The sequence below is a fragment of the Ranitomeya variabilis genome, chromosome 4 (genome assembly GCF_051348905.1).
Source record: "Ranitomeya variabilis isolate aRanVar5 chromosome 4, aRanVar5.hap1, whole genome shotgun sequence".
NCBI lineage: Eukaryota > Metazoa > Chordata > Amphibia > Anura > Dendrobatidae > Ranitomeya > Ranitomeya variabilis.
This window is the reverse complement of record NC_135235.1, coordinates 517,579,007-517,606,726: the sequence shown is the minus strand read 5'-3', so window position 1 is coordinate 517,606,726 and position 27,720 is coordinate 517,579,007. Positions and strand designations below refer to the sequence as shown.

General features: G+C 47.2%; 1 protein-coding gene across 2 annotated transcripts in view; it reads left to right on the top strand.

Moving 5' to 3' along the window:
- Positions 1 to 5,325: 5,325 nt before the first annotated feature.
- UQCC1 (ubiquinol-cytochrome c reductase complex assembly factor 1) overlaps positions 5,326 to 27,720 on the top strand; it is a 155,004-nt gene continuing 132,609 nt past the window's right edge. For both annotated transcript variants that reach the window (XR_013213399.1, XM_077252165.1), the window contains exon 1: positions 5,326 to 5,554. Coding sequence is in view for 1 of the 2 variants with exons in the window: in XM_077252165.1 (XP_077108280.1) it covers positions 5,531 to 5,554 (24 nt within the window). In the remaining variant the exon portion in view is untranslated. The remainder of the gene's footprint in view (positions 5,555 to 27,720) is intronic.

The window sequence follows — 27,720 nt, the reverse complement described above, 5'->3', positions numbered from 1 at the left end:
AAAAACATGACATGATAGTGACCTCTTCATATAAGGAGACACATAATGAGCTTAGGAAAAACATAAGACGAGAATGGGATTACACATTAATAGCCAGGGGTACAGGACAATAAAGTACCAGTGCTACTCATAATTCAATATTGATCTATCAGCACCAGGAATGCTAAATAAGTAAGCTCCCCAAGTTCCTAAACACCTCATAGCAGCATAACAATGATACCTTGTAAATAGGTAAAGTTACCAGTAAGAATCTCTTCGCTGCCTATGGGGCCCTGAGCTCGGTACTCCTCGACCCTGACATCATTTTGCTTTCCTTCTTCTGAGTTCATATACCACCACAAGAAGCGAGGTGACACGGTGTCAGGATGGAGAGATATGGAGCTTGGTGATAGACCAATATTGAATTACAATTATGGTAGCTATGCTTTTGGAGACGACACTCAGGAAGCAACGCGACTTTTTAAGGAGGAATTAAAGGGAATCTGTCAGAAGGATTGCACATCCCAAATTATTTATATGTGCATGCAGCTCTTTCATAGATAAGTCCAGATGCTTTTACATGGCCAGGCCGTTCGTTCCGTACAGAGAAATCAGTGTTTGAATTGATATGCAAATGAGGCTGTAGATCTGAAGTCTCTGTTAGGCTGTGTGCACACGTAGCAGATTTTTCGCGTTTTTTTTGCATTTTTCGCTATAAAAACGCTATAAAACCGCGAAAAAAAGAGCTCACATTAATATCCTATTTAATAGAATGCAATCCGCAATTTTTGTGCACATGCTGCGTTGTTTTCCTGAGCGGAATCGCATTCCAGAAAAAAAACGCAGCATGTTCATTAAATTTGCGGAATCGGGGGGATTCCGCACACCTAGGAATACATTGATCTGCTTACTTCCCGCACGGGGCTATGCCCACCATGCAGGAAGTAAGCAGATCATGTGCGGTTGGTACCCAGGACAATGACATGACTGTGACGTCATCGCAGGTCCCGCACACAAAGCATCTATAGGAACGGAAGCCGCTGAGACCGGCTGCCTTCATATAACCATTTTTTTAAATTTTTTTTAACATTATATCTTTTACTATTGATGCTGCATAGGCAGCATCAATAGTAAAAAGTTGGTCACACTTGTCAAACACTATGTTTGACAAGTGTGACCAACCTGTCAATCAGTTTTCCAAGCGATGCTACAGATCGCTTGGAAAACGCTAGCATTCTGCAAGCTAATTATGCTTGCAAAACGCTAGTTTTTAGCAGGAATATGCATGCCAATTCCGCATGCGATATACCCGCGGCAGGAGTTGCAGAATTGCCGCGGAAATGTCCGTGGCAATTCTGCGACATGTGCACTTAGCCTTACTCCAGCTCTATTTCCTGAACAGGGCTGCCTCCTCCTGCTTGACTGAAAGCCTCTAAATGGGGTGTTAAATAGGGCTGGAGTTGCCTTATTTGCATATTAATTCAAATGCTGATTTCCCAGTAAAGGTGGAACAGATTGTCATGTAAAGGTACTGCTGGACCTGTCTTTGCTACATGTGCTGTAGTGCAGTGGTAGGACCCTGTGCACTGATGAGGCAGTGACCCAACAAAGTTCAAAGCAAAACGTCTCTTTAATGTTCAACTAAAAAAAAACACAGCACACGATATCCTCCGGATCGCAGCCGGGAAACAGGACAGTCTACCTCCGGATCGCAGCCGGGAACAAGACAGTCCACCTCCGATTCACAGCTGGGCACATATCCTTTGGATTTCAGTCACTAAACACACCAGTCCACCTCTCACCAGGTCCCATTGGCGACTGCACCGCCATGTTAATGTCTCTCTACTCACAGCAATACACAGTACATTATAACCTCCGGATCACAGTCGGGAACCATATCCTCCAGTTTACAGTAACTAAACACGCCAATTCACCTCCTGAGACCAGTTCCCATGGGCGACTTCACCGCTGTGTACGCTGTGGGTGCCAGGCTTTTCAGCTGCCTTGGCCGTTTTGGCTCCACTGGCCTGTGTTGCCTCACACATTTGGAGCTCTGCAGAGCTTCCTGCTCTGTACTCCTGCCAACACCAGACTGACATTGACTATGAACCTGACACACCCAAACTTTTTACTTGAACCTGTGGCCTTAAGCCACATGGAAAACCTGGCCCGGAATGAAACGGACTGCACGACTACCATCCTGCAGTCTGTTTCAAAACACAAAAGCCAAGAGCAGGTTTTCCCTAAGGGTAAGTTCACACAGGGCGTTTTTGCTGTGTTTTTTTTCTGCAACAAAACCTGATCATCTTGGCAGGAAAGAAGCTGCGTCAAAAAAGCAGGTTTAGGTGCGTTTTTGGTGCGTTTTTTGTGGCGTTTTTGGTGCATTTTTTATGCTTTTTTTTATCTTTGTGAATGCCAATAAAGTCGAGTGCATACAGAGAAAAAAAAACAACTTCCTGTAGATAGAATGAATAGATAGAATAGATAGATTGATAGAATAGATAGAATGAATGGATAGATAGAATGAATAGATTGATAGAATAGATCGATTGATAGAATAGATTGATTAATAGAATAGATTGATAGTATAGATGGATTGATAGAATAGATAGATTGATAGAATATAGATTGATAGTATAGATCGAATGAATAGATAGATTGATAGAATAGATTGATTGATAGAATATAGATTGATAGTATAGATAGATTGATAGTATAGATAGATTGATAGAATAGATGGATAGAATAGATACATTACCTGCAGTATCCTCTTCCCTGGCATTTTCCCACGCTGTAGAGGTTACCTCAGGTCAGGCTGTGAGTGGTCGCAGGCTCAGTGACGTCACCCCTAGTTACTAGGTGACATTAACCCCTTATTATCCCACTTGCCACCGCTACAGGGCAAGTGGGAAGAGCCAGGCAAAGCACCAGAATTTGCACATCTGATAGATGCGCCTTTTCTGAGCAGCTGCGGGCTGCGATTTTTAGGCTGGGGGGAGCCTATATCAATGGCCCCTTACCAGCCTGAGAATACCAGCCCCCAGCTGTGAGCTTTAGCAAGGCTGGTTGTCAAAAATAGGGGGGACTCCATGCCATTTTTAAAAAATGTATTAAATTTAAAAAAAACGAGAGGACCCCTCTATTCTTGATAACTGGCCTTGCTGAAGCTGACAGCTGAGGGTTGCAGCCCCCAGCTGTGAGTTTTGTCTGGCTGGATATCAAAATTAGGGGGGAACCCATGCAGTTTTTTAATTTATTTATAGCGCAGCAGATGAAAACTCCCATTCGCCGCTCCTGCTCTCACTGTAATTAGCGGCTGTAGGTGTCAGACTAAACTCAGTTTACTCTGCATTGCAACCACAGATACGCCAGTGACTGCAATGCACTCTCATGGCCTCAATACGCCTCTGTGCGCATCCTGGGGGAACATACAGTGACCCTCACATGTAACACTAGTCACTGGCTCGCAGTGCATATAAATAAGTTTGGGTGTGAAATCCTGCTGACAGATTCCTCTTAAGGTTATGTGCACATGTTGCGGATTTGGCCCTGCGGATCCGCAGCAGTTTTCCATGCAGTGTACAGTACCATGTAAACCAAATCAGCAGTGCACATGCTGCGGAAAATTCCACGCTGAAACGTTGCGGTTTATTTTCCGCAGCATGTCAATTCTTTGTGCGGATTCCGCAGCGTTTTACACCTATTCCATAATAGGAAGCTGTAGGTGTAAAAACGCAGGTGAAATCCGTACAAAATCTGCAAAAAATTCTGCAGAATCCGCAGGTAAAACGCCCCGTGTTTTACCTGCGGATTCTGCAGAATCCGCGTGGAAAAATCTGCAATGCAATTCGCAACGTGTGCACATAGCCTAATACTTTCTACGAGGGCACTAAGGTTGCACTATTTGTTTGAATGGGGAAATATTACTGGGTTAGGTGTTGCAATACTTGCCTTGCCCCAGGAAACGCATGCTACACACTGTCCTGGAGCTGTCATTATGCCATTGCAGCAGCCATTGTTAAAGGAGTTGTCTGGTCCAAATCGTTAAGTCTGCAGTTACTCTGTGTGACAGCAGATTTATGAATCCCCCCAGCGCATGCATTGTATGCTGCGAGGATACTCTGGTTTCTGGGCAGGGACCAGCGGGCGCAGCGGTCTAGTGGGCGTGGCTTTGCTCTACACAAGTGTATGGAGCGAGGCTGCACCCACTGGCCTGCAGTATGCATAACGCATACATACACTCTGGTCCCACCTCAGAAATCGGAGAATCCTCACAGTGTGTGTGCTAGGGGGAATTCATAAGTCTGCAGTCACACAGTGTGACTGCAGACTTACCAATATGGACCAGCTAAGGGTTTGTCCCTTTTTGCACAAAAGTCATCAGTCTCTCTATGTGACAGCAGCGTGCAGTGCTCACACTGTCACAATTCCCTGATATTCCTGATGTGAGCGAGTGGTCACATGACCTCTTGTTTGAGTTTTGCATATTGGCGGTCACATGACTTCTTGTTTGAGGTATTTGCATATTGGCAGTCACATGACCTCTTGTTTGAGGTTTGCATATTGGCGGTCACATGACCTCTTGTTTGAGGTTTGCATATTGGCGGTCACATGACCTCTTGTTTGAGGCTTGCATATTGGCGGTCACATGACCTCTTGTTTGAGGCTTGCATATTGGCGGTCACATGACCTCTTGTTTGAGGTTTGCATATTGGCGGTCACATGACCTCTTGTTTGAGGTTTGCATATTGGTGGTAACATGACCTCGTTTGAGTTTTGCATATTGGCGGTCACATGACCTCTTGTTTGAGGTTTGCATATTGGCGGTCACATGACCTCTTGTTTGAGTTTTGCATATTGGCGGTCACATGACTTCTTGTTTGAGGTATTTGCATATTGGCAGTCACATGACTTCTTGTTTGAGGTATTTGCATATCTGCGGTCACATGATTTCTTGTTTGAGGCTTGCATATTGGCGGTCACATGCCAAATTATGACACCCGCCTTTTCTTAATAGAAGGAAACAAAGAGAAGCGCTGGAGACTAGTGGTCACAAGTGTGCAAGACGCATACATACATCTGGTCACGTGACCGCTCACTTGAGTGGGAATATCGGAATTGTTACAGTGTATGAACTGTGCACTAACACAATTCTGCAGTTACAAGAGTGACTGAAAATGTTTTTCCAAAGACTGGACAACCCCTTTAAGGAAATACCATGCAGATTAGGGGAATGTCACTATCAAAGGGCACTGTGCACACAAATAGCACATGATTCTCCCTATACATTAGGATTGTTTTAGTCAGGGCAGACATTTAACAGCATTACCTCAGTCACTACCAAGTCCAGCAGCTGCAGTCTCAGTTTGTACTCATACCAGCTGTTCGTATGTCAGACACATTGCCAACCACAAGATGGCGGCCGTAGTCTCCCCATCCTACACCACAGAGCTGGAGGCGGACGCAGGGCAGTTCACCTCGGAAGTGTTTAGATTCAGCATGGAATGAAGAGACCGGGGCCGTAGCCACAAGTAAACTCTCTGTTGTCACTATGGCAGCGCTCGTCAGATTAGGAGTAAGTAGTTGTGTGCGAGAATACCCCCCCCCCTGCGGGGTGACTGAGTGGTACAGTCTGCTGTAGTTGCAGTGCTGTTAGTCGGGGCATATTATACAAAACGGGGGATGATCTGGTCTGGTGCACATATAGTGATTTAAAGGTAGAGTGTGGCACAAGGTGACCTCGTGCTCTTGTGTCCATCAGTGATCTCTATAGTGGATATCTTACCTATCCTATCAAGCTGCTGCTTGTAGTAATGGAGTATGATATTATATAACACGTTATGTAACATACACTATATTAATGTAATACAGAGCTGCCAATATTATATATGTTGTGTGTTATGTTATGTTATACTCTCCTCCCCTAGATGCATGTTTCTTAGATATGGTCGCTGTCGCCTCTCATTGCCCTCTTATTTTTTGTGGATGTTTAGCACTATGCATGCAGCTTATTACGCCGTCCGTCCCCTCAGGCGTATTATATGGCATATTATTATATTATAGGCGTATTATATGGCATATAAGGCATATTATGGGCCTCCTGTGACCAGAAGGAGATGAATGAAGTCAGGAGGAGTTTAGGTGATGACAACTTGTTGAGGCAATAACGAATTGGGGATTACTTTTCTGCACTATACGTACTATTTTCACAACCATCATCTGTATTTCTACCATTATTACAATTTACAGCTTTCTCTTTTAATCTAACTGGAGAAGTGTGAAGATTTTTTTTTTCTAAGAAAAATGTTAATTGTTTGACATCTTGCTTCGATCATGAACCGAGATATGGAAACAGTAAATGACAATGTGTCCCTGCAGGTTGGTTCAGTTTCCCGGTGTTATGCTTTAGGCACAATTACATAGTACTTGCTGACTGATGCACAACTGTTAATGAGGATGTCCAGTACTTAAATTAGTGGCCTATCCTTAGGATAGATTATCAATATCTGATTTGTGAGGGTACAACACCCGACCCCCGCCGATTCACTGTTCCCGATGCCGGCCAGAAGCTCTCAGATGGGGAGTTGCTCAGTACAGTTCCGTCAAATGTATAGTGGCCATGTCCAGGTACTCCATATCTGACCCCTATTTGAATCACTAGGGGGAAGATGTGCAGTATTCAGCTAGGGCCACTATAAGGTTGAGGGAACTATACTGTGCAGCTCCCCATCTGAGAGCTTCTGACTGCCATTGGGAACAGATAATGGGCAGGGGTCGGGTGTCGTACCCTCACAAATCAGATATTAATGATCTGTCCTAAGGTTACATTCCCACGTTCAGGACCTGCTGCAGTTTTGTCGCTGCAGAATGTCTTCGCCTATTATGTAAGTTAGTCGACACACATTTGTGTTTTTAACACATGCTAATTTTCCTGATTAAAGCAAGTCTATGGGGAAAATCCACATGCGTACCCGCAAGAGAATTGACATGCTGCTTATCTGAAAGATGTGCCACATGTCAGTTTCCACGGGTGATCCACATGTGCACATAGATGCACAGTGGATATGGGGTTTCTAGAAATCCCATACACAATGCTGTAACATCTGGCCGCTCCAGTTGTGATGCTGCATAAATACGTAGCGTCAAAACCGCAGCAAATCATCAAGGCAGGAACGTACCCTCAGGGCGCAGTCAGACGGCTGTATAAATCGCATTACAATGCACAGACTAGTCGGTGGCTCTACCGACCCGAGGGTGACCCCTTCATATATTTTTATGCAGCGGTCACACTTAGGATGGGAAAAAGGCTGCCAGTCCATGCATTATGGTCTGACCTCCGTCCGATTGAAACTCAAGCTCCAACGGGGCCCCCAAATGTTTTAAATCTTTAATAGCAATAGTCTATTTATATAGGCCAAATGGACTTTTAGGGCCCCCTAGGCTCCAGGGCCCGTGTGCGATTGCAACCCCTGCACCTGTTGTAGATACATCCCTACGTCTGACTGCGCCCTAAAGATATGCCATCAAGGTAATGTTCCAGGGCAACCTCCCTAAGTGTAAACTTGGGTTTAGGGAGCTTACAGTGTATTCTGCTCTATCAAAGCAGTCTTCAGTGGTCCCCTAATGATCATCATTGCTATCATTTAAAAGGGTTTTTTAGGAAAAAAATAAGTATCAAGGGGAGAAATGACATAAGTTAATAAAAGACTCATCATTGCCCTGATGAATCTTTTTTGCATGGCAGCACCACTGTTCCGGTGCTACACCAGTCTTTAATTACTGAAGTGCCATGATGTGTTCCCTGACCGCCCAAGTGACCATGACAGGCTATCATTGGCCTCAGTGATGGGGTACTGATGAGTACATATGTTCCCGCAGAGTCATTCTTTTCTTAACATGGAATTTGTGCCAAAAAAACTCTTCAAAGCCACATGACATGAGAATTCTCCTTCATTTAAATTGTACATGTTGCCTGTTAATAACTTTTTTTTTAATAAAAAGATTGTGTAGCATTAGAGGTGTGTTTAGTAAAATAATGAAAAGCTTTCATCCTTCGATGATTTCTGAATGCACATAAAGACTTGTCCGGGCTTCTACATGAATATAAGAAGAGCCTTGGGCCCTAATGTGATGCTTAGATTGTTGGTTTATTAAAACGCCATGTATGCATGATTGGTCAATGGAGAAAAGAACAGTGCGGCACGTATCAGAGCAGTGAAAGAACTGGGAAGTGAAGCCATCATACTGTATATTTTTTCAAGAAATCTCTGCCACAAATATGAGCCGATATAAAATCGGCCTACTTTGTAGAGCTGTTACCGTAAGCTTGTCAATTTATTTAGGTGAATTACGCACAGGGGTTTTCACCCAGCTCTCAGCACATCGCTCCGATTGTCTGTCTAAGCTACATAACGCCACAGTTTTGTGAAGTGCATGTGCCGTAAGCGTCCTGTGGTCCATAAGCTGTTGTAAGGCTATGTTCATAAAAATTTTTGAGCAGATGGTTTCCAAAATCCTTGTCAAACTGCTTCAATACCTCTTGCCAAACTGTTCCTATTCATTTTCATGGCAAACCCGCTTTACTGTTCATATGAGGAGTTTTTTTTAATGTTCTTTTTCTGAAGAGGGTTTGAAAACTCCTGGTGAGGAAAAAAAAGTCACTTTTTTGAAGTTGCTTCCGAGGGAAACTGGGCAGTGTAGGGTTTCACGCTCTCTGGTAGGCAGGTACGGACTGGAGCTGAAATTCAGCCCTGGCATTTGAAATCACACAGGTCCACGCTGTCCTCGTCCCCAATCACCAGATGGGAATATATTACTAACTAGCTGTAGAGACCGCAGATAAAGAAGGATGCAGGGACAAATGGGAGCCAGAAAGCAAACAGCGTTTTTAACTTTTCTTTTAACTTCCAACCAAAAAGATAACAACAGTTTTCCACTCAGGGAACTTAAGTACAAGTCTACAATATCACAGTAAATCCTATCTACTATATAGGAGGCCTGAACTATACCCGAAGAACGCGGCCGCGCCTCACTAGTACCTCTCCTACTAAGGTAAAGTCAACAACGTTCACTTATCAGTGCTGTCTCAGCGATGTAGTCCCGGTGGTGAGGCTCCGTCAGCGACGTAGTCCTAGTGGTGAGGGAAGGCGGTGTCCTCCGACGTCGAGCCCAGGTGTAGATTCGAGTCCAGAATGTCTTTTGCGGTGCTGCGTTACCTCCCGCAGGCGGACGTTGATCCGGGGTAACAGTTTCCACGTCCAGAGAGGAGTCTTTTTGAGGAGAATTAGCAGAACTATCAGTATCAGTCACAGCTAAGAAAAACCCAGGAGGGCCCGGAGCACTCGGTGGCAAGATGCTCCCGGGGAGCGCGGTAATACTGTCCCTGAGCTGATCAGCACTACCCCTCTGCCTGGGGGGTCGCTGACGACGAGTGCGCCTCTTTTTGGGGGCTCTGGTAATTGCCCGCAGTGTCTGTTGCACGTTCTCCCCCTGCTTCCAGCGAGTCTCACTGCGGCCTGCACACACACAACAACTGCGCTGCAGTTTCCTCTCCTCAGAGATTTCCCGCGCTTTTCTGCCCCTGCTTTCGCGCGTTTTCCTTTTTATCCTCTCCTCTCCCTGCGTCACTCTGCCTCCTGTCACATGAGCCTGGCTTCCCATGCGCCCCTCAAATCCGTCCCCCGGAACCCCGACTCCCGGCAACAATGGTTCCACCCGTCTGCACAGCTCACCAGGTCCCTGTACCCTACATTCCCCCACCCTGTATGCTCGCCAGTCCCCGGGCGAGGCCTTCGCACTGACAGGTCGCCCACCTGACGGGTTGTTCCACACTTGGGTCTGTCTAGTGTGTAAGTCAGGACTGTAGCGAGTTGGGGGTCTACCGGCAGTAGAACGTTCAGAACGTCGTGGCTCGGGTCCTTGTGTAGGGGGTGTTGGGGGAATGTCGTCAGCGGAAGGGTGACTGGTCAGGGGTAGTGTAGTAGTCGAGATAGGGGGAGTATTATGACGCCGTTCTTCTTCTTCATCATCTTCTTCATCCCACCAATGGTTGTTGGGGGACTCAGTCGTAGGTGGCTCTTCCCTGATTGCGGATTCCGGGGTGTCCGAGTCAACAGAGCGACATAACCGGAGCATGTTGCGATGAAGAATGCGAGTACCTGTACTTCCGGGGGCCTCAGACTGCACTTCATATACAGGTCCATGCGGGTCTATACGGCGAAGCACCCGATAGGGTGTTTTTTCCCAACGATGGTCTAACTTGTTTTGCGGTCTTTGCTCTCGAACGAGTACTCGATCACCTGGCCGGAACTCTGGGGGTTTTGCTGTAGGGGTGCTCCGATGCTCCACTTCCCGAATTCGAGTGTGTACCAGTCGGTGTAAGGTCTGCCGCCGATGCCGATGATCACGCACCCATGAAGCCATCCCTGTTCGGGGGCCTTCTTCCTCCGAAGACAGTTCCAGATCTGTCATGCCTTTTCCTGGGCGCCCAAAGACCACTTCATACGGGGTGCGTCCTGTGACTTGATGAACTCTATTGTTGTAGACCCACACTAGGTCAGACACATACTCCGGCCAGCGGGCCTTCTGATCTTGTTCTAGCGCACGCAGCATTTGAAGCAAAGTCCGGTTAAATTGCTCACAAGCCCCATTTCCCTGGGGGTGATACGGTGTGGTGCGTGACTTATCAATGCCGTAGAGGCGATGCAGCTCTTCCATGACTTTGCCCAAGAAACAGGCGCCTTGATCCGAATGTATTCGCCTCGGACAGCCGTAAACTTGAATAAAGTTCTTACAGATAGCGCTCGCCGCCGACTCAGCTGTCTGATCACGGGTAGGGGTGACTACCGCGAATTTTGAAAAATGATCTACCATAATGAGGCAGTGTTCGTAGCCTTGATGCGCTGCTCCAATGGTAATGTAGTCTATCATTAATACTTCAAAAGGGGCAGACGTCGTGATGCTCTGCACAGGCGCCCTTTCCTCCGGTGACTTGGTTAGCTCACATTGTCGACATTGTCTACAGGCAGTTTGTACTTCCGCAAGCAGCCGAGGATGATAGAACCGAGTTTGCAGCCACTTAAACGTCCTCTTCACTCCGAAGTGTGCCCCGGACTCATGAGCTTCTTTAGCAACTGCGGCCACCACGGGCCCTGGTAAGACCATCTGCCAGGTCGGCTCGGAATCTGCCTGAGCCATGGTTAAGTGGCATAAGAGCCCGTCCTGAAGAGTTAGGCGCTCCCACTGCCGCAGAAGAAGGTTCAGGTCTGACGAGAGAGTTTGTCCAGGGGTTCTCACGGGCAATAGACCATTCGTTATCCACTGTCGCAATGGAGCTAGTTCCTGGTCTTCCTGTTGCAGCCGTATCCATTCGTCCCGACTCTGAACCAACAGTCCTGTAGCCGTTCCGTTCCCGGTCTGTTCCCGGCTCACAGCCGTCCGAGCAGCGCCCCCGATGGCGTAGGGGATTTCTTCTCCCTCCAGCTCCTCATCTCGGTTAGTTCTTGGGGGGTTCTTCCGCAGACGAGATAACGCGTCAGCATGAACATTCTCCGCTCCTCGCTTGTAGAGGATACGGTATCTGTACTTGGCCATCCGGGCTACCCAGCGCTGTTCCAGGGCACCCAATTTCGCATTTTCCAGATGTGCCAATGGGTTGTTATCCGTGCGTATCAGCACCTCGGAACCGGCCAGGTACTCAGCGAACCGCTCCGTCATAGCCCACACCACGGCCAGCAGCTCCACCTTGAAAGAACTGTAATTGTCCGGGTTCAACTCAGAGTCATGAAGAGACCGACTCGCATAGGCGATCACTCTCTCCCGCCCATCCTGAACCTGAGACAACACAGCCCCCAATCCCTGAGAGCTGCCGTCGGTGTGTAGGATGAACGGTTGCGAAAAGTCCGCATAAGCCAGCACCGGCGGCTCCATGAGAGCTGTCTTCAAGTCCCGGAACGCTGCTTCTTGTGGCTCCTGCCATTGTATCTTCTTTCCCCGTTCCTTGGGGGAGCTTCCTTTCAGCAGGACTTGTAGATTGTGAGAACGGCGAGCAAAGTTCTTCACGAAGCGCCGGTAGTACCCAGCGAGGCCCAAGAACGCCCGTACATCCTTGGCGGTCTCCGGTGTGGGCCACTCCTGGATTGCGGCAATCTTTTCCTGCGATGGCCGGACTCCTTCGGCGGACACCACATGCCCCAGGTACTCGATCTGTTCCCGGAACAAGTGACACTTCTGGGGCTTCACCTTAAGCCCGTATTTCAGCAACCGGTCTAGTACCTGCTCCAGTCGGCACAGATGTTCCTCGAATGTTGGAGCATAGATGATGATGTCATCCAGATAAATGAGAGTGGCCTCGAAGTTCAAATCCCCCAGACACCGCTCCATTAATCGTTGGAAGGTGCCTGGAGCGTTGGCCAGCCCAAACGGCATTCGATTGAACTCGAATAATCCCATGGGAAGGATAAACGCTGTCTTAGGACGATCTGCTTCTGTCATCGGGACCTGCCAGTATCCGCTGGCTAGGTCTAAGGTGGAAAAATATTTGGCCCGACCCAGCACGGAGAGAGACTCCTCGATACGGGGAAGTGGATAAGAGTCTCGGACGGTGCATGCATTTAGCTTACGATAGTCCACACAGAACCGGAGCGTGCCGTCCTTTTTCCGCACCAGCACGATCGGGGCAGCCCACGGGCTCTGACTCGCGGATCACTCCCTTTTGTAGCATCTGGCCTAACAACGTCTTTACTTCCTGGTACATCTGCGGGGGAATCTGTCTGTACCGCTCCCTGATGGGCACTGTATCTCCGGTCGGAATTCCATGTTCGATGGCCGTGGTACAGCCAAAATCATCTTCATGTTGTGCGAACACTTTAGCATAATGTCCAAGGAGTCGCTGCACTTGTGAGATCTGTGATGGATCCAGGCCCGACAATTCCGTCCGCATGTGCTCCAGAATAGTTTGACCCTTTCGAAACGCTATTGGCTCAGGATCCTGCGTAGACCGGACACTGACCATCCAGGGATCAGGGGAATCCACCGTTAACTGCAAAGTATCTGGAGGGGGCATCACTTCTAAAGGTCGTAACACTTTGGCCATCTCACTTCGGACATCGTGTTCGTCCACATTCACACATCGCACTGGTACGGTCCCATTTTTAACAGTAGCCAGGGATCGGGCCACCAGCAGTCCTGTGGGCAAAGGGGATGTAAAGGTGGGCTCAATCTGTACTTGTACTCCTTCTAGAGGGATGCGAGCTCGTATGGGCAGGGATATAACAGTCTGTCCTGGGGGGAACGTCACCTTTGCTGTCGGGGAAGTAATTACTCTCCCTAGTATGTCTCCCTCCTGACAGGTCTCTTGTACCCGGACTTCCCTCACTAACTGTCTGAACACGGAGCCCTGAGGTGTACTGGTCCCCCACTGATTGAGTGTCTCTTGCGTAGTCTCCCCTAACAGAAAACTGCCAAAATCTTTCAATACGTTCATCCCCAAGGTCACAGTATGTTGTGGGCCGGGATCTCCCCGTGTTAACACAACCCCCCGGCGGCCCAGGTCCTTCCCACATAAAGATATTTGCATCCAGGTGACCCCTTCCACTGGGATGGGCAGCTGATTGGCGGCCTGTAACCGAATTACGGGACCCCATTGGGGTCTGACTGTCAAAGGAAAGTGTTTTCTAAAATAAGCCTCGGGCATAGTCGTGACTTGGGACCCGGTGTCCACCAGACAACGGATAGCCCGCCCTTCAAACTCTGCCCAAACCAGGGGGCAGCTGGCAACCAAATTTCCGGGACTTTCACCGCCCATCCGCGGGGACTCTGGCTCCGAGCGTCGTCCCCTTAGCTCGGAGCCCTCTAGTTTAACGCCTGACGGGACGAGGCCCTCCCTCTCCGGGGGCACTCCCGTGCGAAATGTCCTGCCTCCCCGCAACCATAGCAAGCACCGGGGACCGGATAATATCCTGGACGAGCGCCACGAGCTGGACTCCCAGACCCTTGCCCCCGGGGTAGCTCCCTTGGGCTTCGCGCATTCTTTTTAACTTCAGCCAGTTCGTCTCTGATTTGTTTGAGCTCCTGCCGCATCTCCTGAACCCACGACGGCTCACCCCCTCCTGGTGCAGCGGTCTGGATAACCCGAGTCTCTCCTGTCAGGACCGTCACCCCCCTCTCTTGCTCCCGGGTGCGGGCCTCATTGCCTATGTCGGAGAAAGTCAGGCGCGGGTCGACCCGCACTCGTTCACGTAGAGCCTGTTTGGTCAACTCATCTCGCAGTCCCGTCACCAGTTGGTCGCGCAGGGTCACGTCAACATGTCCCATCCCCATACCATCTTTCCGCACGATTGCAATGTTTAGCTCTTCCAGAGCATTCATGTACTGAGTGACAGTCTCGCCTTCTTTTTGTCGCCGTCCAAACAACCGGGCCCGCAGCTCTCCCACGTCGGTGGGATCCCCGTGCGTCCCCTCTAACACATTTAACACCCCGGTAAAAGTATTCCGCTCTGTGGGGGGTCTCAACATCACTGAATCTCGGGCCTCTCCGTCTAAGGCCATAATGGCCACCTCTGCTTCCAGGGCCGGGGTCATAGGATGCATCCTCAGCAGCCCCCGCATCCTTTCAGTCCAACTCCACAACAACATGTTGCTCCCATTAAACTTGGGCAGGTTATTCAACATGGCCCCCAATGAGAGAGACGCTCTCGACCCAGCCCCATCCTCCGTATCTTCTGGCTCCCTCTTTGGATCCTGCATCCTGCCGACTACGCCAAATGTAGAGACCGCAGATAAAGAAGGATGCAGGGACAAATGGGAGCCAGAAAGCAAACAGCGTTTTTAACTTTTCTTTTAACTTCCAACCAAAAAGATAACAACAGTTTTCCACTCAGGGAACTTAAGTACAAGTCTACAATATCACAGTAAATCCTATCTACTATATAGGAGGCCTGAACTATACCCGAAGAACGCGGCAGCGCCTTACTAGTACCTCCCCTACTAAGATAAAGTCAACAACGTTCACTTATCAGTGCTGTTTCAGCGATGTAGTCCCGGTGGTGAGGCTCCGTCAGCGACGTAGTCCTAGTGGTGAGGGAAGGCGGTGTCCTCCGACGTCGAGCCCAGGTGTAGATTCGAGTCCAGAATGTCTTTTGCGGTGCTGCGTTACCTCCCGCAGGCGGACGTTGATCCGGGGTAACAGTTTCCACGTCCAGAGAGGAGTCTTTTTGAGGAGAATTAGCAGAACTATCAGTATCAGTCACAGCTAAGAAAAACCCAGGAGGGCCCGGAGCACTCGGTGGCAAGATGCTCCCGGGGAGCGCGGTAATACTGTCCCTGAGCTGATCAGCACTACCCCTCTGCCTGGGGGGTCGCTGACGACGAGTGCGCCTCTTTTTGGGGGCTCTGGTAATTGCCCGCAGTGTCTGTTGCACGTTCTCCCCCTGCTTCCAGCGAGTCTCACTGCGGCCTGCACACACACAACAACTGCGCTGCAGTTTCCTCTCCTCAGAGATTTCCCGCGCTTTTCTGCCCCTGCTTTCGCGCGTTTTCCTTTTTATCCTCTCCTCTCCCTGCGTCACTCTGCCTCCTGTCACATGAGCCTGGCTTCCCATGCGCCCCTCAAATCCGTCCCCCGGAACCCCGACTCCCGGCAACAATGGTTCCACCCGTCTGCACAGCTCACCAGGTCCCTGTCCCCTACATAGCTGTACTACCCGGCTTCGCCCGGGGTAATAACTGCTGTTAGCAAAATAGAATGTGTTAACAAAAATTTATTCTGCACAAAAAAACCACAAAACAAATAGACAGAAATGTAATTATTAAAAGGCAAAAACTAAGCTAATAGAAGCATTTTACAACATATATTTCAACACCAGAGATATTCCACACAGATTTAACTAAATTGGCCAAGTAATGTGAAGTAATCTTCTACTACTTATTCGAGAGCCTTTTGATAAACGACATTCTTAGTTTTTCCTTCAGGTGCAAAGACAAACAGATTTTTGGCTGTTCCAACTCTTGAACAGGCCACATAAAGTTGACCATGAAAAAAGCATGGAGATTGTAAATCTAAGCTAGCTGAAGAGCCCGGCGTTGCCTGGGCATAGTAAATATCTGTGGTTAGTTATAGCACCTCACTTCTCTTATTTTCCCATCACGCCTCTCATTTTCCCCATCACATCTTTCATTTTCCCCCTCACATCTCTCATTTTCTCCCTCACACCTCTCATTTTCCCCCTCACTCCTCTCATTCCCCCCTAACACTTGTCATTTCGACCTCACATCTGTCATTTTCCGATCACTCCACTATTTTCCCTCACTCCTCTCATTTTGCACTCACACCTTTTCATTTTCACCTCACACCTCTCATTTTCACCTCAGTATATACATGTTTGTCATCTCCCTTATATATAGTATACACCTGTATGTCATCTCCTGTATATAGTATATACCTGTATGTCATCTCCCCTGTATATAGTATATACCTGCTGTGTGTCATCTCCCCTGTATATAGTATATACCTGTATGTCATCTCCTCCTATATATAGTATATACCTGTATGTAATCTCCTGTATATAGTATATACCTGTGTGTCATCTCACCTATATATAGTATATATCTGTGTGTCATCTCCTCCTGTATATAGTATATACCTGTATGTCATCTCCTCCTATACATAGCATATACCTGTATGTCATCTCCTCCTCTATATACTATATACCTGTAGGTAATCTGCTCCTGTATATAGTATATACCTGTGTGTCATCTCCTTCTGTATATAGTATATACCTGTATGTCATCTCCTGCTGTATGTAGTATGTACCTGTATGTCATCTCCTCCTCTATATAGTATATACCTGTGTGTCATCTCCTCCTGTATATAGTATATATCTGTATGTCATCTCCTCCTGTATTAGACCTCGTTCACACGTTATTTGGTCAGTATTTTTACCTCAGTATTTGTAAGCTAAATTGGCAGCCTGATAAATCCCCAGCCAACAGTAAGCCCACCCCCTGGCAGTATATATTAGCTCACACATACACATAATAGACTGGTCATGTGACTGACAGCTGCCGGATTCCTATATGGTACATTTGTTGCTCTTGTAGTTTGTCAGCTTATTAATCAGATTTTTATTTTTGAAGGATAATACCAGACTTGTGTGTGTTTTAGGGCGAATTTCGTGTGTCAAGTTGTGTGTGTTGAGTTGCGTGTGGCGACATGCATGTAGCGACTTTTGTTAGATGAGTTTTGTGTGGCGACATGCGTGTAGCAATTTTTTGTGTCGAGTTGCATGTGACAGGTTAGTGTAGCAAGTTGTGTGCAGCAAGTTTTGCGCATGGCGAGTTTTGCGCGTGGCGAGTTTTATGTGTGGTGCCTTTTGAGTATGTGCAAGTTTTGTGTGAGGCAACTTTTGCATGTGTTGCAACTTGTGTGCATGTGGCAATTTTTCCGCGTGTGCAAGTTTTGCGTGTGGCGAGTTTTCCATGAGGTGAGTTTTGCACGTGTGGCGAGTTTTGCATGTGGAGAGTTTTGCGCGTGGCGAGTTTTGAGCGGCGACTTTTGTGTTTCAACTTTTATGTGGCGAGGTTGGTGTATGTGTGGTGAAATGTGCGCTGAGGGTGGTATATGTGTTCGAGCACGTGGTAGTGTGTGGCGCATTTTGTGTGTGTGTTCATATCCCCGTGGTGGTGTGGTGATTATCCCATGTCGGGGCCCCACCTTAGCAACTGTACAGTATATACTCTTTGGCGCCATCGCTCTCATTCTTTAAGTCCCCCTTGTTCACATCTGGCAGCTGTTAATTTGCCTCCAACACTTTTCCTTTCATTTTTTCCCCATTATGTAGATAGGGGCAAAATTGTTTGGTGAATTGGAAAGCGCGGGGTTAAAATTTCACCTCACAACATAGCTTTGACACTCTCGGGGTCCAGACGTGTGACTGTGCAAAATTTTGTGCCTGTAGCTGCGACGCCTCCAACACTTTTCCTTTCACTTTTTCCCCATTATGTAGATAGGGGCAAAATTGTTTGGTGAATTGGAAAGCGCGGGGTTTAAAATGTCACCTCACAACATAGCTGTGACGCTCTCGGGGTCCAGACATGTGACTGTGCAAAATTTTGTGCCTGTAGCTGCGACGCCTCCAACACTTTTCCTTTCACTTTTTCCCCATTATGTAGATAGGGGCAACATTGTTTGGTGAATTGGAAAGCGCGGGGTTAAAATTTCACCTCACAACATAGCCTATGACGCTCTCGGGGTCCAGACGTGTGACTGTGCAAAATTTTGTGGCTGTAGCTGCGACGGTTCAGATGCCAATCCCGGACATACACACATACACACATTCAGCTTTATATATTAGATATTACCCTGGATGGATGAAGGTAAGATATACTACAAGACCAATATTTCTAATGATACCCGTGGCCTGCTGGGGTAAGTGACAGAGTCAGCGACTATGTGCTCCATCACAACTCTTAAAAGTATGGGTGTCTTGAGAACACCGATTCTGCTAACAATGTAGCAGACGAGGCAGCCCACGACCAGACAGGCCCTCCTGGCATTTGCCAGAATTGCCAGATGTCCAGTCCGGCCCTGCTGGTAGGCATTAGTTCCTAAGTAGCGTTCACAGAGGCAATGAGGTTTTGGTCCATACACATGCAGTTTTTACTGCTTTTCACAGGTTGCACATCACCAAAACAAAATCATAAAGAAAAATCCCTAGTCTTGTCCAGGTGCTAATTAAACAAAACAGACCCCGGCTACAAGGGCAAATCCTGGCAGCTTCTGGCCCCTGTGCAAGAAATGTGTCTAGGCCCCCCCCTCTTGTGTACAGCACCGTACACTACATATATTATATAGAGCCCTGTCTTTGTTACATACCGTCCTCTCTTGTTAGGCCTCTTTCACACATCAGTTTTTTTGCCACAATCCATCTTTTTTAGAAAAAATGGATCCGGCAAATATTGCTGCTGGATCCGTTTTTTTCTCATAGACTTGTACAGTTAGGTCCATATATATTTGGACAGATACAACATTTTTCTAATTTTGGTTATAGACATTACCACAATGAATTTTAAACAAAACAATTCAGATACAGTTGAAGTTCAGACTTTCAGCTTTCATTTGAGGGTATTCACATTAAAATTGGATGAAGGGTTTAGGAGTTTCAGCTCCTTAACATGTGCCACCCTGTTTTTAAAGGGACCAAAAGTAATTGGACAGATTAAGTAATTTTAAATAAAATGTTAATTTCTAGTACTTGGTTGAAAACCCTTTGTTGGCAATGACTGCCTGAAGTCTTGAACTCCTGGACATCACCAGACGCTGTGTTTCCTCCTTTTTGATGCTCTGCCAGGCCTTCACTGCGGTGGTTTTCAGTTGCTGTGTGTTTGTGGGCCTTTCTGTCTGAAGTTCAGTCTTTAACAAGTGAAATGCATGCTCAATTGGGTTGAGATCAGGTGACTGACTTGGCCATTCAAGAAAATTCTACTTCATTGCTTTAATAAACTCCTGGGTTGCTTTGGCTTTATGCTTTGGGTCATTGTCCATCTGTAGTATGAAATGACGACCAATCAGTTTGGCTGCATTTGGCTGGATAAGGGCACACAGTATGGCTCTGAATACCTCAGAATTCACTCAGCTGCTTCTGTCCTGTGTCGCATCATCAATAGTGTTGAGCGATACCGTCCGATACTTGAAAGTATCGGTATCGGAAAGTATCGGCCAATACCGGCAAAGTATCGGATCCAATCCGATACCGATACCCGATACCAATACAAGTCAATGGGACTCAAGTATCGGACGGTATTCCTGATGGTTCCCAGGGTCTGAAGGAGAGGAAACTCTCCTTCAGGCCCTGGGAACCATATTAATGTGTAAAAGAAAGAATTAAAATAAAAAATATTGCTATACTCACCTCTCCGAGGGAACCGGCAGCGTTGTTTGCTTAAAATTCGCGCTTTTCTTTCCTTACGTGAAGTCCCGGCTTTGTGATTGGTTGCGTCGCAGTCACATGGGCGACGCAACCAATCACAAAGCCGGGACGTAATTTTAAAATCCTTAAGGGCCTGAAATTACGTCACGGCTTGCTGTGATTGGTTGCGTCGCCCATGTGACTGCGACGCAACCAATCACAAGCCGGGACTTCACGTAAAGGAAAGAAAAGCGCGAATTTTAAACAAAGAACGCTGCCGCTTCCCTCGGTAAGGTGCAGGCTGCGTCGGAGAGGTGAGTATAGCAATATTTTTTATTTTAATTCTCTCTTTTACACATTTTTACATTAATGTTGTTTCGATACCGATACCCGATACCACAAAAGTATCGGATCTCGGTATCGGAATTCCGATACCCGATACTTGCGGTATCGGAATGCTCAACACTAATCATCAATAAACACTAGTGACCCAGTGCCACTGGCAGCCATGCATGCCCAAGCCATCACACTGCCTCCGCCGTGTTTTACAGATGATGTGGTATGCTTTGGATCATGAGCTGTACCACGCCTTCGCCATACTTTTCTCTTTCCATCATTCTGGTAGAGGTTGATCTTGGTTTCATCTGTCCAAAGAATGTTCTTCCAGAACTGTGCTGGCTTTTTTAGATGTTTTTTAGCAAAGTCCAGTCTAGCCTTTTTATTCTTGATGCTTATGAGTGGCTTGCACCATGCAGTGAACCCTCTGTATTTACTTTCATGCAGTCTTCTCTTTATGGTAGATTTGGATATTGATACGCCTACCTCCTGGAGAGTGTTGTTCACTTGTTTGGCTGTTGTGAAGGGGTTTCTCTTCACCATGGAGATTATTCTGCGATCATCCACCACTGTTGTCTTCCATGGGCGCCCAGGTCTTTTTGCATTGATGAATTCACCAGTGCTTTCTTTCTTTCTCAGGATCTACCAAACTGTAGATTTTGCCACTCCTAATATTGCAGCAATTTCTCGGATGGGTTTTTTCTGTTTTCGCAGCTTAAGGATGGCTTGTTTCACCTGCATGGAGAGCTCCTTTAGGCCGGTTTCACACGTCAGTGATTCCGGTACGTGAGGTGACAGTTTCCTCACGTACCGGAGACACTGACACACGTAGACCCATAAAAATCAATGCATCTGTTCAGATGTCATTGATTTTTTGCGGACCGTGTCTCCGTGTGCCAAACACGGAGACATGTCAGTGTTCGTGGGAGCGCACGTTTTACACGGACCCAATAGAGTCAATGGGTCCGTGTAAAACACGCACCTCACACGGACATTCTCCGTCTGGGGTCCGTGTGCGTGCAGGAGACAGCGCTACAGTAAGCGCTGTCCCCCCCACATGGTGCTGAAGCCGCGATTCATATCCTCTCTGCAGCAGCGTTTGCTGTAGAGAAAATATGAAGAATAGTGTTAAAAATAAAGATTTAGGTGTCCGCCGCCCCCTGTGCGCCCCCCCTCTGGTCAGAAAATACTTACCCGCTCCCTCACTCCTTCCTGGTCTGGCCGCGCCTCCTACTGTATGCGGTCACGTGGGGCCGATCATTTACAGTCATGAATAGTCGGCTCCGCCCCTATGGGAGGTGGAGCCACATATTCATGACTGTAAATGATCGGCCCCACGTGACCGCATGCAGGAGAAGCCGCGGCCAGACCAGGAAGCAGCGAGGGAGCGGGTAAGTATTTTCTGACCAGCGGGGGGGCGCACAGGGGGTGGGGGGGCGGCGGACACCTAAATCTTTATTTTTAACACTATTCTTCATATTTTCTCTACAGCAAACGCTGCTGGAGAGAAGATATGAATCGCAGCTTCAGCACCATGCAGAGTGGGTACCACACGCTCCGTGTGGTACCCACTCGCCATACGGGCGGCACACGTGTGCCGCACGTATGGCCTCCGTGAGTTCCCAGGCACACGGACACGGATAACTCCGGTACCGATTTATTCCGGTACCGGAATTATCTGGACGTGTGGGACAGCCCTTAAGGATGGCTTGTTTCACCTGCATGGAGAGCTCCTTTGACCGCATGTTTACTTCACAGCAAAACCTTTCAAATGCAAGCACCACACCACGCCTTTTATCTGCTTAATTGAGAATGACATAACGAAGGGATTGCCCACACCTGTCCATGAAATAGCCTTGGAGTCAATTGTCCAATTACTTTTGGTCCCTTTAAAAACAGGGTGGCACATGTTGTCTCTGTCCAAATATATATGGACTTAACTGAATTAGCGACGGATTGTAACGGATGGCCTTCTGTTTCATCAGTTGTTTGACGGATCCGTCGTAAAGTCTTTGTCCGTCGGCCGGAGACAACGGACAAAGTAATGTTTTTTTGTGTATGTCGAAAAGTCGGACCACGACAGATCTTGCGCCATCCGTCGTTGGCTATAATGGAGGCCTATGGGTGCAGGATCCGTCAAAAAATGGAATCCAGCTACAGATTCCATTTTTTGAAGCTGAGCATGCCTGGAAGAATTTTTATTCCTTTAATTTAACCCATTTTTTCATTCAGGGAATCTCTCTCTCTCTCCCCCTCTGCCTGCTTTTCCCTCTCCAGAATTCTGTTCCTTTAAATTCCTCCAGCAGCTGCTGATCGGTCAAAAAAACGGATCCAGTGCATCAGTTTTTTACAATCTGCACAGGATCCATCTTTTCAACACTTTGACGGATTGTGACTGATTCTAAAAAAACTGATGTGTGAAAGAGGCCTTAGGCCGGAGTCACACTAGACCGTAATACAGCCGAGTGCAATGCGATAAAAAATCGCATAGCACTCGGCCCAATGTTAAGCTATGGGGCAGCTCCTATTATCCGTTGTTTTCTCGGCCGTATTCAGGATCCGAGTGAAATCGCAGCATGCTGCGATTGTCAGTGTACCTCAGCCGAGAATCGCCAATGAAAGTCTATGGGGGTGAGAAAAAATCGGATTACACACAGACCATCAGTGTGACTTGCGAGAAATACGCACCGGTGTTCTATAGAAAAGCCGGCAATTCAGTCGGTGTACAGTAAGATCGCACTGACCGTTTAGAATGGAATAGATAGAATAAATGTCTACACATAGTATAGGTAGAATATATATATATATCAGTGAGACACATATATATACCTATATTTATATTTCATATAGCGCCAAATAGCAGATAAGCCGGTAATTCAATTGCCGGCTTTTGCTTTCACCTTCCCAAACCTGACAGAATATGAGACATTAAGCCAGGTTAATATTGGAGAGGTGTCAATAAGACACCTATCCATTATTAATCCAATAGTTCGAAATGGTTAATAAAACACACACACATTAGGGAAAAATTATTATAATGAAATAAAGACACATGATGTTGTAATAGTTTATTATGCTCTCAATCCAACTGAAGACCCTCTTCACCTGAAACGAAGTTAAAATAAAAAAACAACATTATCCCATACCTTCCGTCGTTCAGTCTTGTCCCACGCTGTAAATGGCTTGAGAAAGGATATTACATCCGAAACGTCGTCACGCCGTTCAGGCATTAAAGTCCACTTTTTACCCTTCGCCACGACAGCACCCACTTTGAGAGAGGGACCCGCCCATAGGAACAGGAAACCTACAGAGATAAAAGGGCGGCCCCCCTCTCCTCCTCAGTTGGTTTCCTGTTCCTATCGGAACTCTCTGGATTACCTACAGACGGAGGTGGTTGGAGCGCCTCCACTTTTTCTTACCCGAGCCGGTACATCCGCCTGCGTGGTTCTCTCGGTGACAGCAGGGGCTGCGGCATCGGAAGCAGCGGCGGGGGAGCCACTGCATGCAGCCTCCCCCCTCGTCTGGGCACTATCCGGCAGGTTCCGGGCATGGAAGGCCCGGCCTATGGAGGGAGCCTGTGTGTACGGGGCGCCGATTCCAGAAAGCAGCGGCGCCGGCTCTGGTGCGCGGGTAAGTCTGCGCTGCTTCATTGAACCGGAAGTGTTAGTGCACTTCCGGTTCGCGGGGGGCGCGGCACGCTGCCTGGGACCGCGCGATTCAAAAGCGCCGGGGCACAGGGCTAGTTGCTCAATATGTCGTCCCCGGCAGATACTGAGCTTCCACTTGCTGTGGAACGTGATAGCGCTGACAAAAGTAGCGCTAAAAGCTTAAAGTCAGCAGCTAAACGGAGTGTTCATTCCATGGATGGATCTGACACTCACAGAAGTAAATCAAGAAGTACGGATGCAGTACTCAGACCCCACACAGTGTCTCCATCTCCTAATCCGGTATAATGATGAATAGAATAGCTTCACTGGGTGAGTGTTATAATCCTCTTCCTATAAGCTGATCCCTTCCTTCTCTGATTTTCCCCTAGGCTAAAAGGACTAGTAAATCCAAGCATAAAGAATGTGCTCTATGCAGGCAGCCCTTACCTGACACATATTCTAAAAGGCTGTGTCAATCCTGTATCAGCCAGACCTTACAGGATGAGGCAGCTGTTACAGCCACAGATATTAGAGCCTTAATACGGCAAGAAATACAGTCTCTGGGGTCAGAATCCTTGAAAAAGCAGGGCACTAAGCACCTATCTCCAATCTCTAGCTCAGAGTCTGAAGAGGGCCTAATTCGATCCTCCAACACCTCAGGATCATCTCCTAGTTCCTCTGAGGATGAAGGTGGAGCGTGTTTTCCAGTTGAGAGCATTGACAACCTTATAAAGTCTGTAAGGAACACTATGGGGTGTCCAGACACTAGGGGAGTTAAAACTGCACAGGACATTATGTTTGCAGGCCTGGGTCATAAAAAGAGGCAAGCTTTTCCTGTAGTTTCTGCCGTTAAAGACCTTGTAAAGAAAGAATGGGACAAACAGGGGAAGGGGTTTCTCCCATCCTCTTCTAAAAGACGCTACCCCTTCAGCGATGAGGAATTGGCAGTGTGGTCTAAAGTCCCGAAGGTGGATGCAGCGGTGGCGTCAACCTCGAAACCGGCATCTCTACCTGTGGAAGATGCAGGGATTCTATTAGATCCCTTAGACCGCAAAACAGAAGCTCTTCTAAAAAGGTCCTGGGAGACAAACACTGGAGCTTTTAAACCGGCCATATCAGGCACGTGTACAGCCAGGTCCCTATTAGTCTGGGTTGACCAGCTTGAACAACAGGTGAAAGGCAAGATCACAAGGGATAAGATTCTTCAATCCTTGCCTCTGATTAAAAGTGCCGCAGCATTTCTAGCTGACGCTTCAGCGGACTCCCTCCGTTTAGCAGCCAGGTCAGCAGGTCTGGTTAATGCAGCTCGTCGTGCCCTTTGGCTCAAAGGATGGAAGGGAGACGCACAATCAAAAACCAGATTATGTTCAATCCCATGCCAGGGTGAGTTCTTGTTTGGGAAGGTTCTGGATGACCTACTTAACAAGGCAGGAGAAAGAAGGAAGGGCTTTCCTAAACAGTTTCTTCCTTCTTATAGGAGAGCGTTTAGAAGACGGCCATTTAACAGGAGGAGGCCGTATGAGGCCCAAAAAGATCGGTGGGAAACAAAAGAAACCAGACCGAAAGGTGCCTTATATAGTAATCCCGAAACATCTAAGCGGGGGAGATACCATCAGTGATGAATACCCAGTAGGTGGCAGACTAAAATTCTTTTATCATCAATGGGAAAATATAACCTCAAATCAATGGATCCTTCAGCTAATAAAATCTGGATTAAGATTAGATTTCTTTAAATTACCACAAGACAACTTTGTAGTAACATCTCTAAAAGCGCCGGAACAACAGGAAGCGCTTCAGTTAGAAATTCTGAGCCTTTTGGCAAAGAATGTTCTCATCGAAGTACCAATAAACCAGGAAGGGAGGGGGTTTTATTCCTCTTTATTTCTGGTTCCAAAACCTGATGGTACTTTTCGTACTATAATTAATCTAAAAAGACTAAATGCCTTTTTGGTTGAACGCACCTTTAAGATGGAATCTATAAGATCTACTATAAAACTCTTGTTCCCTAGGTGCTTTATGGCAGGTCTGGATTTGAAGGATGCGTACTATCATCTTCCAATTCATATAGAACACCAACAATATCTCAGAGTTGCAGTAGTTCTACAAGGCCGGATCCGTCACTTCCAATTTACGGCCATGCCATTCGGCCTATCTATGGCTCCTCGGATCTTCACGAAACTTATGCTAGAGGTGATGGCCTATCTACGTCATCAAGACACATTAATTGTACCCTATTTAGATGATTTCTTAATAATTGGTAATTCAGCATCTCAATGTGAAAAACGCTTGTCTAATACCGTTTCATCATTGCAGGCCTTAGGTTGGATTATAAACTTCAAAAAATCCAGACTTCTTCCAGAAACTCGTCAGTCCTTCCTAGGACTAGTCTTGGACTCTGTAAGTCAAAAATGTCTTTTACCAGAATCCAAAAAGTTAGTCATAGTTTCAAAGGTCGCTACGACAAGATCAAATCCTCATATGTCCCTCAGAGAGGCCATGTCTCTCTTGGGCTCTCTCTCCTCCTGCATTCCTGCGGTTCAATGGGCCCAATACCATACCAGAACCCTACAACACCAGGTGCTTCATGCTCAGTCTCATTTCCAGGATCATCTAAATTCAAAAATCACCTTATCTGAAGACGTACTTCATTCACTTCGTTGGTGGTTAAATAAAGTCCATTTGTCCAGAGGAGTCTCATGGGCATTTAGGTCCCCTAAAATACTTACTACTGACGCAAGCCCAGAGGGCTGGGGAGCCCATCTGGATCAAAATATAGCCCAGGGTTGCTGGACTCCTTTAGAGACTCAGCAGTCTTCCAATTGGAAGGAACTAAATGCAGTATATTATGCTTTAAATTCTTTCCTTCCTCAGCTTCGAGGTTCTCATGTCAAGATCCGGTCGGACAACACAACTGTCGTCGCGTATTTAAATCGGCAAGGCGGAACGCGATCGGGAAGTCTCATGTGTTCAGCGGCAGACATCTTCGATCTAGCAGAACCCAATTTTCTATCTCTCACGGCTGTCCACATCAGAGGTATAGAGAACTCAAGGGCCGACTTTCTAAGTCGCCACACGCTCCGCCAGGGAGAATGGACCCTCAATCCTCGCATATTCAAAAACATAGTGGACATTTGGGGTCTTCCGCAGATAGATTTATTTGCGACCAGGAGCAACAGGCAAGTACCAATGTTTGCATCCCTGAATGTGGCAGATCGTCCAGATCTAGTAGACTCGCTCCAGTATCCATGGAATTACGATCTAGCCTACGCCTTCCCACCAATGATGCTAAGTCCTTTGGTGGTCAAGAAAATAAGAGAAGAAAAATCAAAGGTGATTCTGATAGCTCCATTTTGGCCAAAGAGGCCTTGGTTCTCCTGTCTTCGAGCGATGTCAGTTTGCGATCCGTGGATTCTGCCAGTGACTACAGACCTACTCTTTCAGGGTCCATTCTACCATCCACAAGTAAAGGGCCTCCACCTCACGGCGTGGAACTTGAGAGGCAGATACTAACTTTAAGAGGGTTTTCTCAAGAACTAATCAATACATTACTGTTGAGCAGAAAAAAATCTACAACTCTAATCTATAGCAGAGTATGGAGAAAATTCCTCAACTTCTATACAGAACCCTTCTCTAAGGTTCCTATTAAAGCCATCCTTGAATTTTTACAGAAAGGTCGTGAGATGGGGTTATCAGTTAATACTCTGAGAGTTCAAGTGTCTGCCCTGGGAGCCCTCTATAGTGCTAACATTGCTAGTAATAGATGGGTAACTAGATTTATTAGGGCATGCGAAAGGTGTACACCGGTTCATGTTCCACGCCTGCCACCCTGGGACCTGAATCTAGTCCTAGACTCC